We start from the raw sequence: 15436 nt of genomic DNA, 5'->3' as shown, positions 1-15436 counted from the left end.
TTGTAATATTTCAAACAACAACAAAAAAAAATTTAGGAAATACTTTAAAAAATAAAAGCAAAATTATAAAAGAAAATCATCAAGTAAAGCAGTAAGCCTCAACTTTTGACCAACATTAAAAAAATGAAAATTATAAAGTGGAAATAATAAATTATAATGTTTTAAAATTATATATATTTAGTAATACAAAGTAAATTTTAAGGAAACAACATGCCAATTAAATAGTAAAGACTTTACTTAGAAGTAATTATTTACTTCTCTATTAATAAGTATAATCCATTTACTTTAATAAAATTTCCTTGAAGATAATGAACAAAAGTAAGGAGAAATTAAGGAGAGCAGTTAAATTTGAACTTTTTTTAAGGTTATTTAAGGACTTTTAAGGAGTTTTTTTTTTTTTAAAGATATTTAAGGTTTATAAGGAGGAGTGGGAACCCTGATATATATATATATATATATATATATATATATATATATATATATATATATATATATATATATATATATATATATATATATATATATATATATATATATATACACAGGGCGTTAGCTAGCCCAATGGTGCCGCGTAAAACGCGGAATTCCCAATGGGCTTAAAATTCCCAAAAGTCAATGACCTTTTTTTTTAGAGTGTTTTTTTTGAGATTTTTTGGACCTTTTCTAGAAAATTCCCAACATTTTCTAGAACAACAACAACAAAAACTCCCAATACGGCAAAAACGCGGTTTAAAATTTATTTCTGGCTAACGCCCTGATATACACGCACACACACACACATATACATATATCAGGGCAAAACAAATCATTTTTTTTTAAATAAACGTTGACGTTCATATCTTTATTTATTGACGAATTTCTAATTTAAGAGGTATATGTCAAATAAAGGAGTTTTATTTTCATATAATTTTTTTATTCAAATAATATTTTATTAAATTATAAAGGAAATTTATTTTCAAATAACTTTTATTCTAGTTAATGAATTCTTAGATATCAAACTTGCTTGTTGAATTAGATATCAAACTTGCTTATTGAATTTATTCTATTCTTCATTATTTCAATACAGTATTTCATGCATTTGCAAAGTGCGTGCAAATTAATGATAATTAAAGGCTGTTTTCCACAAGATAAAAAAAATCGCATGAAGCATATTTTTTCATTATGACGAAACACCGTTTTGATTTCCACATTATCTTTCGTGCTAATATTTTCATTATCAATAAAAAGTGGCAGTTATAAATTTATACTGTATGCTTTTGAAAAAAAAAACAATAAATATAAAAAATTGTTTATGATGTATATCTGTATTGTATTTTTTTAGAATGCTTAAGAAAATAAATGTTAACTTCTCATAGGAACACTTCTATTGAAAAACTGTTACTGCAAGAAGTAATAGATGGTTCAACTCGGAAAGAAATAAACCTTCTTGTAAAGTGAAACTTCGGAATCATTAGTAAATTGAAGTGAAACTTCGGACAGCATTAGTAAATTCATCTTTATTTGATGAACTTGCAAATGCTTGCCATTTTTCAGGGTGAGTTCTAAGTAAATAAGAACATCAAGTTGAGCATTTTGTCTATTGTTGTTGCTGCCATTTTAAAGAAACAACATGCTTTGGCTTTTTCTTACTGTTGACTTGACGTGATATACTAATTAAATATGATTTTTACTCATATCAAAAGACTTTTTTTTGCTGCAGCGAATTGATTGATCAGCAATATTAGCAAAAATGTTTTATCTGAGCATGCTTATCGAGAAAAAAATCTTGTCTTGTGGAAAACAACCTTAACAATATGCAATAACTTAATGATTGTAAACGGTTTTCTATCAAAACAAAATATTGATTTTTTCTTATTTTAGTTCGTTAAATTTATTTATTAACTTGAGGAAATTAAACTAAAAGGAAACTTAAAATAAAAAAGAAGTTGTATTGATTTTTTTTTTTATAACCTTTAAAAATAATAATATCGTATTAAGTATTTAATAAGTTATTATATTAAGTTATTATTAAATACTTAATATGAAACTATTATATTATTTTATTTATAATATAAAGTATTTAATATAAAAAATATGATAATATTACTATAATAATAAATTAAACTATAATATACTAAATAATTCTATATACCGTAAAATTACCCAAGTTCAGTCACTTGAGCTTTGAACATTAATTTATCACGCATAAATAAAAAATTTTAAACTTTTTTCCTCAAACATAGAGAAAATTATATTGATAATTGGTATTGTAAAAATAAAAAAATGAAAAATAAAAACTAGTTCTCAATATTTAATTTAAAATGAAAACATCTACTTTGACCAAACATTCAATACCATCTCATAAGTTTGGCTGCTATACAAATACTAATAACGTATCACAAACTTAACGTCACAAATAATGAAAACTAATTTTTAAATGTTGTTTTATTGTAAAATTATGATATAAATTCAGGTAATACCAGTAACTAATGAGGGTATCGCCCCAGGCTCAAAAAAAAAAGTTTTTTGGGGCACCAAAGAAAACAAAAAGGAGAACATAAAAAAAGGCCTTTTTAAATAGTAGTAGTAGTAGTATTAATTTTTATTGCAGTTAGTCAACTATTTTATTACTTTTGCCATTATCACATTTGCTATGCCACTGGTTAATAAAATTGAAAATGTATTTTTTAATTAATATTTAAAAGTTTTTTCAATTAACAAAAAAACACTATTTTGCTTTAAATGAGCTTTGAATTGAGTAAGAATTGGCAATTCTTGTACCTATCATTGACCATAGTAGAACAGCAAGATCCACACAACCAACCATTACAGGATTCGCAACGCATCCATAATTGTTGTTGAGCTGTTATTTTATCTCCAAAAAAATGTCACAAGCTTGATATTTTTTAGAACTCAAAGAAGCATCAGTTAATTATGAAACTATGAACAAATTTTTTATTCAAACAAAATATTATGGTGTGTATCCATTATAAAAATGTCAAAATTTGCTGGTAAATTTACAGGTAAAGTTACCGGTAAATTTTACACTTGCAACACTTATCAACATTTCACTATATTACCGCTGATTGTCTCCATCGTTGTTTGTCTGTGAATGACTGAAGTTAGAGTATTTCAAAATTCCACTAATTTTTATAAAAAAAGTAATTAATTTTCAAAAATTATTAATTTTTTTTTTGTAAATATAAAATATAAATGTAATTTGGTGATTCTTAATAATACTAAGATTAAATTTGATCACTTATTTAAATAATTTGCTTATTTTAGATTTATTTTATAGATTCATATTTACAAACTAATTATAAATATTTTTTGAGAAAAAAAGTTTGTAAAATTTGAGTTTGGCATGCTTTTTTTATATTTTTTCTTAAATGAACAAAGTTACATGGTGACCGAACTTAGGAGATTTTACTGTGTTCTAGTAGATTATATATATATCAGTAAAACTTAAAAATTCTTTTCAAAACTTTTAAGAGTGTTTTTAATATGCAAACGAACATTACTTCACTTAAATGATAAAAAATTTTAAAAAAAGACATACTTTTGAATAAAGCAATGTTTTAGCATGGTTTCTTTTAAAGTAATAGCAAATGCATTCATTTTGAGTAAAAATTTGCAGGCTTTTGTAAATGCATGTAAAAACCATGCTTAAACAAAACTACTCTCTTTAATAGCATATGTGTTATTTAACTTAAAAGTAACGATATTAATAAAAGCAATCCTGTTTTAGCTTAGTTTCTTTTAAAGTTGTTGAAAATGTGTTTTAAATTTTAGTAACTAATTGTTATTTTATTATAAATAAAAAACTATTAATTATATGGAAAAAAAACTGCTAAGTTATGCTTAACATAATCGACGAACGTTTGCACATTCGACGATTTGTTGCGCCCTGTGTGTGTGTGTGTGTGTGTGTATAAATATATATATATATAATCTTAAATTTTATATCTTAACATAATTACCAGCTGCATACAAACTATTCTTTTTTAATATTTAAGTCTGCTTTGTACAGACACTTATTAGTACAACAAGATTTGATAAAATCAAATCAACAAAAATCATAATTTAAAAAGCTTACGGGTCTGCCAAAAGCATAGGTAAAGCAGTTTCTTGAATCTTGGAAGGTTTATTAAAACCCATAGAGTAAACTCCTGATAAAAGTTTGCTATTCCTAAAATAAAGCCAAAATTAAATAAAGTAAAGTCTTTTACAAATTTTTACAAGTAAAATCATTAACAGATCATAAATTGCGTAAGTAGCCAATTGAAAAAAAGACTTTAAATTCACATCAGAACTCTTAGCAAAATAAGACCTTTGAAAAGTAAAAGATTTTTCAAAAGTATTATGAAGTGGTGTAACTTGATGGTTGCTCAGTAACAGGACAACTAGTCCTGGTAGAGGATGAATAAAAATCATTAAAATATATATATATATATATATATATATATTACTCAGTTGTCTAGCAGAAAAAATATTAGTTAATAAAAAATTTAAAAATCTTAATAAAATATATTTTAAAAATTTAGTATTGTTATTATTTAAACATAAAACTTCAAAAAGTATTTAAACTAGTTAAATGTTCTGCAAGCAAAAAGCTACACACACTGCTTTATAAACAATTGAAAGCTGATAGCGGGCCCAATATAATATGGGTTTTCTATAATAATGTAGGATAATAATTCTTGGGCTTCAAATTAATACAAAGAAATGCGTGGACCATTATTAATAAGTTGCTGTATATTCTCAATGTTTTGAAGCATTGCGGCTGTAATTGACACTCCAAAATAATCATTATATCTAAAGTCATTAATGTCTTAAATTGATCAAACTATCGGAATATTAACTAATGTTTAAATCCCTGGTTTTGCTGATTTTCTTTTAATTATTTTATTTAGAATAAAGAAAAGCTTCATTTTTCTATTGTTATTTAATTGTTTAGTTGTTAGTATTTACAATAAAAATAAAAGGGTCACATAGAATTTAAATAAAACATTTTTTGTTTTTATTTTAATTATTTCAAAATTTAAACAAAGTGTTTGTTTTGGCATTTTTATTTTATTTGAAATAATAAATTAAATAATTTTATAATAATAGAGAATATTGTACAGGTACTCGGATTATCTTATAAGAATTTTGCCACTTAAATTTAAAAAAAAAAAAAAATGCACAACTCATTTGTCAAAGTCAAAAAAGATACTGTTTTGTTTGTGGAAAGATAAGCAAAAAAATCCAGCAACTATTGTAGCAATTGGCTGCAGTAAGCAAAGGAATAGGATATTATTAATAAACATAGTCAATGAAAAATAACAATCAAAAAGTTGCCTATTATTGATGATTGCAGTAAACCTTAGGTGTCACCCATTAAGACTTTTACTAATTACCGCAAACCTTTTCGGAGTCATGTACTATAAATGATTCCTAGCGGACACAAGATGTGTTTAAAATGTCTAAATAATATCTTAAAATGTAATAATACATTATTCAGCCTCGCGCCCACCAGGTATATAATCCTTTATAAAATGCTTGTAAAATAAATCAAAAAATAAATAAGGACATAAGAAAAAAATGAATTAAACAATTTAACATCAATATTTCAGTAAAACATAAATCAAGAACTATATGATAAAGCTCAGTTATTGTTATTTTACATTAAACTTTATTTTATTTAATAGTTTCCCTTCTTTGTCTTCAAACCTGCAAACTTGTTAACCACATTGTTAAAACTAATATCTTTCATCATACCACTTTTAATTAAATAGAGCCAGATAAGAAAGCCTTGACTTGAATAGTTGATTGCAAATAATTGTTTTTAATATTCAGTTTTAAAAAGTTTTTTTTTTAATATCTGGAAAAAATCCAGAAAACTTTTTAAAGAAATATCTGGAAATAAAAATACATTTTGTCTAACAAAGAATATCTCATGTGTTTGAAAAGAAACTCATTATTTGTATGCACAAATTGTTATATTATTTAATGTGTTATAAATTAATTATTTAATATAAAATATAATTTTAATATTATGCACATAATATTAACATTATTTGCATACAAAAAGTGTTTTAATATTTTAGTTATTCAAACTTGTATAATAGCAGCGTAGTGCTTAGAATGTTACAGTGGTAAAGATGAGGCGTGGCTGGCAAGGTTGTGAATCCTCTATAGAGAAGTTTTACTTCAAAGTAATTTTATATTTTTTAACTAATATTTTTTTTCTCTTTAAGTTTCATAGAATATGTGCATTATTACCTACATAAATTGACTGTTAACTACAGCAGAGTGTACAAAATTTGAATTTACGCATACAAATAAGGGAAAACTATTTGTACATGCGTACAAATAATGCCTAACATAACTAAATATAGCGTAGATTAATTACTTATTATTATTATTCTGATTCACTCCCAACAAGGCTGCAAGCAACACTTTTTAATTGGAGTTACTAGAAAAAAAGAATAGAGCTATAGAGCAAGGAAACAGTTGACATAAGACTTAAAAAGTTGAAGGTTGTATGAGCCAGAAAGATGGGAGAGAGTTCCAAATCAATTAATTGACAAATCATACCTTTACTGTCTTAATTATTTGATGACAAAAAATTATTTTAAACTTGTATTTCCAGAAAACTATTTGAATATATTGATAAAAAATTAAATTTTAAAGAAAATCCTAAATTCCAGAAATATCCTGAAAAAGATAATTCCTTTTAGTTTGAATAGCTTCAAACAAATTTACAACTTCCTTAACCGCTGTAGACCTAAACTGGTGTTCAGAATGAAAACGATTAATACACTCCACCATACCTATTGTTTTCTTCTTGCAAAGTAAGCCTTACCTTAGTATCTCTGAGTTGTTCCTCTTTCATTCTTGACTTAAAACTTAATTGTCTCTCAAATAGAATTCTATATCCTCTGATTTTAAAAGTGCCTGGTCAGTTGCATGCTCCACAAAGTGACTGCGCTTCTCTTGCAGAAAAACTCCTAATGCTACTAGCTTGGTCACCGCATTGTCAAGAGTTAAACCTTAAGTCTCTAGATACTGCAGAGTCAGATACTGCAAGATCAACTTCCTCAAGTACAACAGATCAATAGATAAAATTATACAATTAACAAAAAAATTGTGCAATATCAAAAAAAAATATTTTTATGAAAAAGTCTGTACAGATTACATTTCTAAATGCTGCGTGAATTCCTGTTTCATTAATTGACGCATTTAATAATAACTCAAGAATTTACTCTGAGACCCGGAGCATGAGCAGTTTTAAATCTATTTCATTTAAACACTTAATGCTCTTCATGGTTGCACCCCGTGTCTGCTCATGTATTAAACTATGAATGATTACGACATGTAAGATTCAACGAATCAGTGGTGTCACTAGGTGGCGCAGGCCACAACATTTTAAATTATAAATGACAAAAAATTCTTAAAACCATGTCATATTAAATATTAATGGAAAGCTAATGTATTAAACTTATTATGTTAAAATTTTATATGTTTATATATATCCATATTGGGTTTAAGGGTTTAAGAATATAATATTTTATTTTTGTACTGTTGGACAAATCTAAGTTAAATATTTCTTTGTATCTTATATTAAAATACTTTACAAAAAGTCTAGTCACTAATCTTATTAGAAAAATTAAAAAATCTTTCTAACAACATATTATATGTTCATGATTATGTCATGCGCATATAATGTTATAACATCATGATAGTAATTTGAACAATTTTAAATAGTATTTTTTTATTAAGCTATTCAGCTCTGCTAGTTATTTGAGAATTTACAGCTTCACTGAAACAGTTGTTTTTTGACCACTCTAAATGACTGATTAAAACCAAAGATTTTTAAATAATCACCTCAAATGAAAAACATTGTTGTTATTAAATTAAAGTGTATTATTATTGTGAACATTACCAATCAAAAACTTTATAAACAAAAAATGGTTGAAAATTAAAAATGGCTGTCATTCCATAGAACTTTTAAAAATGCTGCAATTCATATACTTTTAATTTGAAAAACTTAATTTATTCTTGCTTTTAGGCATTAAATAGAATGTCTTTTTAAAGACAAATTCTATTTAATTTCTAAAAGTGGGACAGCTTTTTAAAAAGAGCATACTTTTTATTGGAGTATTTTAAGTATTTTTAATTATTATATCATTTAATTATAATGCAAGCCTTCCTGGGAAGCGCGTGCGGTTACACACCTTGTTCGTCCACGCTTAAAGTATTTTTTTAGACAACTTGACCACATTTTTACATAGTAAGAGTTTTAAGATATTGCGGTAAAATAAAGCTATAAGAAACTAGAGAGAATAAAATAGCAATACTCGAAGAAAGGAAACGAAGACTATACCAAAAAGAAAATCTTAATAAAATAAGCTAAAGAAAAAAATGAATACTAAAAAAAAATGTGGTCAAAAAAATGATATACCTAAATATTTTACTGTTTTTGTTTCCTTTTCTTTTTTTAGGGCGCTTGTTCCTTTTTACTACCAAATTCGATACAAATCGAGGAAAAAAGCAGATGAGAATATAACGAAAATAAAAACATTTTTTGATATACAATTTTTTCGTGACTTTTTTCAGTCAGTATATTATGGAAATACTTTATTATTTGCACTAGAAACATCAACAATTTTTATACTGGTTTTTTAAAATGTTTTTGCTAAACTTGACTGTTCTTCAATGCACAGGAAAGCGAGACAAATAATTCTGTAAAGAAATTTTTTTTTCCAGTAAGTTTTTCATGTAAAAAAATAAAAATTCATTAATACTTATATTTAAATATAAAATATTTGGTTGTTTTGGGTACCCCTATTAAAATAGTTTGCACTTTTGTTGGATTATCCAAATTGTGCATTTAAACCCAACAGTTTATTTCCTGATGAACTTTTGTTATTGATGATGCTCCAAAAGCTTGTGGGCTGGTGCATTGTTAATTTATTGAACTTTTTAACGAAATTTTTTGGACCCAATTTCAAATATTTTTCAAGTTTTTAAAAACATATTTTCAAACAGAGCAATCGTTATGTTCATTATCTCTAGTAATTCGTATTAACATAAGAAATTGGGCAATATAAAAGAAACAATTTGTAAAAGTTATACATTTATAAAAGAAACTATGTTATTCTTTTACTTAATTTGTTCTGTCATTACAATATTTATTAATCCAATAACATATTATACAAATAAATAACAATTTATTTTCTTATTTTCCTATTATTTAAATATTGAGAAAAAACATCATATATAGAAAAAACATTTTTAAAAGCGAATAGACATCAAAACGAATAAACGTAAGAAAAAAATTAACAACATTTCTCAAAGTTCTAGTGTAGATGGCAAATTAGTTTCTCAATTATACCGACCAATAAAAATTGTGAATAAATTGCATATCGAAACTTTCTATTTGTGAATGTTGAATGAAAAAAAACATGTCTTTTTTTCATTCAACTTGTATCTAATTTGGTAGCTAAAAACAACAACCACTCTAAAAAAAGAATCCAAAAGTTGTATGAAAATTTTATAAAAAAAAATTTCTTTAAAATTTCTTGTTTTAATTATTAAATTTTCTAGTTTATTTAATAGAAACTTGATATTTCATTACAATTTTGTTTCCTTTATTTAGGATTTTTTTTCTCAGTAGATAAGTTTAGCTTTTTGCTGCGAATTATTGAAATGCTTTATAAGTTATAAGAAGCAAACTGTCATGGTAAGTGTGTTTAAAAAAAATTAGTTTAAACATGGACGAACAGGGTGTGCGACCGCATGCACTTTCCGGGAAGGAAGGCTTCTAATGTGTTGAAAATTATCTTTGAATTTTTTAAAAAATGATTAGAGAATTATTTTTTTATTTAAATTTTGTAGAAATATTGATTATTATCTCAATGTTAATGTTCCAAAAATATTTTAAATTATCTTAAAAAATAAAAAAGGTAAAAGCGATTTACAAAATAACATTTCATACAAATGCAGGTCTTCAAATTTTTTGACTGAGTATAAAGGAGAGTTTGGATCTTTCTGCTGTACTTCGACATTTGCTTTGACATTGATAATATGTTCACGAACAACTTTTGTCATAAGAGAAGCTTCAGCTAAGTTAATAGGTGTCTCTTCTTAAAAAAAAAAAAAAAAAAAAAACACTATGATAAAATTAAAATGTTGCATTTCTGCCATTAATTTTGGGAAAATTATTAGCAACATTTTTGTCAAAATGTTGCTAATAACAATATTGCTACTAATTTGAAAGATTGTGATCTAGACAATATTCACATTATGGATAATTTTCACAATATAGTAAACAGTCACATTCTTGGTCATTGATGTGACTGAGATTGTGGCTAAGTTTAATCTAGATAATCAATAAAAAAAAATCTTATAAAATAATAGAACCAAAGCTTTATATTTTAACAGTAAACCATAAAATAGTTGCAGAAAAATTAATATAACACTAGATTTTAAAACATATCCTTTTATAATCCACATAAACAGTTTTATTGGTAATCTAAGCTAGATTTATACAAGTTAACAGGAAATTAGATGCTAAAGCTATGAAAATGTTTCAATTTCATAAAATTAAAGACTATTTTTAAATAGCTTACTTATATATTTGAGGAAAATAGGTAATGGTCCAGATGAGACAAAAAAGTAAAAAAAGGTTAAAAAAATGTTTTTTTAATGTGGCATTTCAAAAAAAATACTTATTCAAAATATTTTTTTTTTAAGTTGGTTTTAAGTTTTAATTTCCTTTTAGCTGCTAGAATGTTCATATTATTGAATTATTTTTACAATAATTCATTTCACCAACTACTTAAAGACTTATTTTTTTGAAGAATGATAACAAGTAAGATCCCTATATAAAAATCTCTCAAAGTATTAGAATTAGGTTAATTTTTGGAACTAAAAATTTGTAAATTATAAAATATTATGAAATTCTAAAATAGTAAATTTAGAATTTAAAATTTGTAATTTTTTTATTTATTTTAAAATTTTGTATTTAAATATTTTCAATATAAGAAGAAAAATACAAAAAAGATTATTTTGTTAAATCTGTTAAAGTATATGTTCTTTGTTAAGTTGTTAAATCTGTTAAAGTTTTGCTATTTTGACGTTTTAACAGGTACAGTCATTTTGACGTTCTAACAGATATCTCTTAAACAAATCAACATTTGAATATAAAAACTTGTATTTTTATTTTTTCTGAAGCGAGAAATTTATTTACTTTTATGTATAGATATAGTAATGGCCGAATTGTACTTTATTATATAATAAAGTGATTTTAATCATCAGAATACACATAATAAAAAAAATTAATTTTTTTTAATATTTTAATATTAAAGCATCTTTAGATTTTATGACTACTGCCTATTGATTGCCTATAAATTGATTCAACTAAATTACTTCATAAATTTTTTTTATCATTTATTTTGTTAAGTTTTCAAAAAAAAAAAAAAAAATCAAAATAAATTTTTATAAAAACACAAAATACTTTTCCATTAAGTAACTCCCAGTAAAAATTATTTGTAAGCCGCTACTTTATAATTACTTTTTTTAATCTTTAAAGTATTTCAATAACAGGACTGTTCTTAATGCTGGCATTTTCTTGTTTTTACTTCACTTCTTAGTTTAAATGCAGAATCAAACTTAACTAAAAAGTATCATTTAAAAAAAAAAAATTTTTACTGATTAACCAACAAAATCCTTTTGAAAAACTTTGTTTATACAATACAACTTAAAATAATAAATTATAATTATTTATAAATAATAAAGTAAATTGAAAATTTAATTTTGCATTAACTACTATAGGTTGCAAATATGCAAAGCTTATATAATAAAGCTATAATAAAAAGCTTGAATAAAGCTATATAAATATATCACAAATGGCCCCTCAAAAGTTGAATAATGCAATCGCAAATTGCGATATCTGGAAAAATATCTGGTCTTCAAAATTCTAGTTTGTACAAAACGGAGTACTTTGTTTTCATAGAGCGAACTAACTTAAATTTGTTAGCGAAAAATTATAAAAAACAAAACAGAACATTAAATTTAAGACTGCAATAGTAAGCACACTATAGTTACTATAGTCTGTTAAAAAAGTAATAAATCTATAATAGTGTTATTACTTTTATAACACACTAATAACTTACATGATAATTTATTTTTGTTCAAATAACATTTAATCAGAGTATTAAAAATTAAAATAAGTTAAATAAGTTATTTCAAATTTTTTTTTTTAAAAACATCTTCACTTTCAACAAAGTTGCAAGCAAGCACTATTAAAGTTGGAAGAAAAAAGATGAAGTTTATAAAATGAGATAACAATTAACAGGCGACTTGAAAGATTTATAAACTATATGAATCAGGAAAACAAGATAAATGGAGTGAATTCCAAAGAATTGATGTTAGGGGAAAAAAAATAGACGAATAAGAATTTTTTTTACCACTTAGGAGCAGTCACAGCAAAATGATAAGACTTAAGCAAATGATGAGTAACAACAGAATGAATTTTAGTAGATGGCAAAAGAGATGCTAGCTCTTTAGAGCAGCACCCATTATAGTATTTATAAAAAAGAGAAAGAGAAGCAACATTAGGATGATGTAACAATGGTTAAAGGCTGGCTGCAAGAGCAAAGTCCAACTATGTTTATGACGCCTTTTTGCACCTTTTCTAAGTTTAATTGAAATAAAAATGTATCTATAAAAAATAGAATAGATATTTAGAATATTAAAAAACTTCAGTAACTTTTTTAAAATATGTACTTTATATACAGTTTAGCAATGCAATGTTACTCAATAAACATATTTATATTGTTAAAGTTTAATTACGTCAGTAGAGTATTTTAAAGTACCAGGTTGTAATAAAATTTAATTTGAAACTATAATAAAAATTCTTGTAAGTCCTAATCTTTATAAAATATCTTTAAATTAAAAAATGTTTAAAAAAAATTGTAATTAAAATTTAAATATTGTTTGAAAAAAAAAAAATTTCTTATTATAAAAAACTTATACTTATTTAAACTCATTTTTTGCTTCTTTAAAACATTCGTCTTATGTTTATTATCATTTTAAATTAGGGGGCAACTGTTTATGATTGAATTTCTTAATGGCCAAAAAATAAATAAGAACTATCAACATTTTTTAAAAACATCTTTGTATACTACTCATAAAAAGGGCTTTAAAAAAAACTTTGCATACTACTCGTAAACTAGTTAATCATTTCTAATCGACATTCATTTATGATCAAAAAATTAATGATAAAGAAAAAACCTAAGTTAAAAAGCAATTTAAAACTGAATTTAAAACAATCTAAAACTTTTCATGAGTTTGTTATACAAAACTTACTAATAAAATTCTTAATAATATTTTCAATAAATCTAATAATTTTGACTACAGGCTTGATTATAGTTTATGCTGCAATGCGTTTATATAAAATAAGTACTAATCAACATTTTAATGTAAAAACTTGTATTTTTATTCAGAATAAAAAAATTATTGATTTGAAACTATAAATAAATAAACAAAACAGGTGAATGTAATATGAACATTTTAAAACAACTTCAATAAATTTATTTTTTAAAATTTTCCTTTTCTTTAACATAGTTTGGAAATTTTAGCAGTAAAAAAAATTGTAAAATGAAGCGTATTAAAATTTTTAAAAGAATTTAAAGTAAATTTAATGAAATAAATTTACATTAATTAATATTTAATAAATTTAATTTAAATAAAATAAATTAAATTTAAGAAGAAAAAAAAAAGGAAAATAGAAAATTTTTAAACTACTCAGTGTAGTTAATAAATTAGTTAATTTCTGCCGTAATATAAAATAAAAATGTTCGTAGCGAAATAACCCCGACTGAAGTCTTTTTTTTTTTTTAAAATACTCTTTTTAGGTGAAATAAATATCATAGTTCAATAATATGATCTGTTCTGATTGTTTATTGACAATTTTTCTTATTTTTAAATTTTTTCTTGGTCGGAATTCTAATATTTTTTGTGAAAATTGATAGAAATGTTGTGTTTTGACAATTATTTTAAATTATTATGCGCAAAAACCCATTAGAGCTAGGAACTATACTAGATTAAGGCAAAAAATTTTCAAAAATTATCAACTAAAACTAGGTTGACGCTGTTGAGCAGAATTGATCTAAAGACTCAAAAATGGTGTCCTTTAAATTCACAATTAGGGGAATTTAAAAGTTTTGAAAAATATTTTAAAAAAAGAGAAAAGTTTGTTTAAACATTATCAAAACTTCATGCAATAAAACTTATAGCATCTAAAGCTATTGTTTAGACATAATACGCTTACAAAATCTTGCTAATTCCTAATAAAAGAGTTTGAATAACTTATAAATCGCCTTAACTACACTGAGTATTTGTTTTTTTATCTAATAAAAAAATAATTTAAAAATGTTTTTTTATAACAATTAATTACTGCTTTTTCTGCGTAAGCTATTTTCAAAGACTGATTAAATAATAAACTAATTGAAAGTTTTTGTATAACGTAAATGGCTAAATCACGTAGGTGAAATTGCCATTTGGTACAAAAAAAATTCAAGTGGCATAACACTTCTTAACAAGGCCTGAATGGTCCAGAAAAACAAGCATTAGTTTGAAAATCAACCAATAAAAAAATACTTAAATAATTAATGCATTTTTATTTAACAGTTTAGAAATTTTTATTTAACAGTTTAGAGCACTAGGGAAAAAATGGCATAGTCACATACAAAAAGTTTTGAGAAAATATATGTTGATCACTTATAAAAGCCTTTGTATAAAGTTAAAGAAAAAAAGACTTTCAAGAAAAATTCAGGGCTCGAATTAAGCATATTGCAAATTGCAATTGCTTTTCACACCTTTGCGATTAGTTTTTTCATAAAAAATATTTTTGCGATTAGTTTTTTTGTTTATTTTTTTTTTCATTTTCTAATTTAGCATTTTTGCCATTCTAAAAAGTAATGTTTTTGTCTTTAATATTTAATGTTTTTGTCTTTAATAATTAAGTTTTTAATTAGGGTTCATAAAGAAAATCATGCTAAATTTATCTTTTGAATATAAATATGATCATTTGCTCACTAGCGCAGAGATTTTCATTCAACATAAAGCTCTTTAGAATTGAAATTACTTTAAATCTCCGCATGAAAACCAATAATATTTTAAAGTTATATTTAGCTTGGTTTACTTAATGGTATAAAGTACACCACAGTAAATTTACTAACTAAATTAAAACAACCAGTTAAGTTACTAGAGTTAATTTATTTAACTATTAAAATTACTTAATATACTCAAAGACTTGCAAAAGTTAGCCATATAAATGTTTCTATTTATATCTTATATGTTATTAACACATAATAAGCTTATAACTAAAAATTATTTTAACAAGAAATCTCGAACAGTATATGAAAAACGCGATACCATTTTTTTACAATTTCATTTTATTCAAAGC

General features: G+C 24.2%; 1 protein-coding gene across 3 annotated transcripts in view; it reads right to left on the bottom strand.

Annotated features, from left to right (window-relative positions):
* Positions 1 to 15436, bottom strand: part of LOC100199065 (ATP-dependent RNA helicase DDX19A) — a 46275-nt gene that overhangs the window by 15877 nt on the left and 14962 nt on the right. For 2 of the 3 annotated variants that reach the window (XM_065799250.1, XM_065799252.1), the window contains exons 3-4: positions 9962 to 10109; positions 4076 to 4168 (exon numbers count right to left, since the gene is read on the bottom strand). In XM_065799250.1, the coding sequence (XP_065655322.1) occupies positions 4076 to 4168; positions 9962 to 10109 (241 nt within the window). The remainder of the gene's footprint in view (positions 1 to 4075; positions 4169 to 9961; positions 10110 to 15436) is intronic. The other variant, XM_065799251.1, reaches the window with a different exon arrangement.

The sequence above is a fragment of the Hydra vulgaris genome, chromosome 06 (assembly GCF_038396675.1).
Source record: "Hydra vulgaris chromosome 06, alternate assembly HydraT2T_AEP".
Taxonomy (NCBI): Eukaryota; Metazoa; Cnidaria; class Hydrozoa; order Anthoathecata; family Hydridae; genus Hydra; species Hydra vulgaris.
The sequence above is the reverse complement of the archived record's forward strand: the minus strand, read 5'-3'. Positions and strand labels throughout refer to the sequence as shown.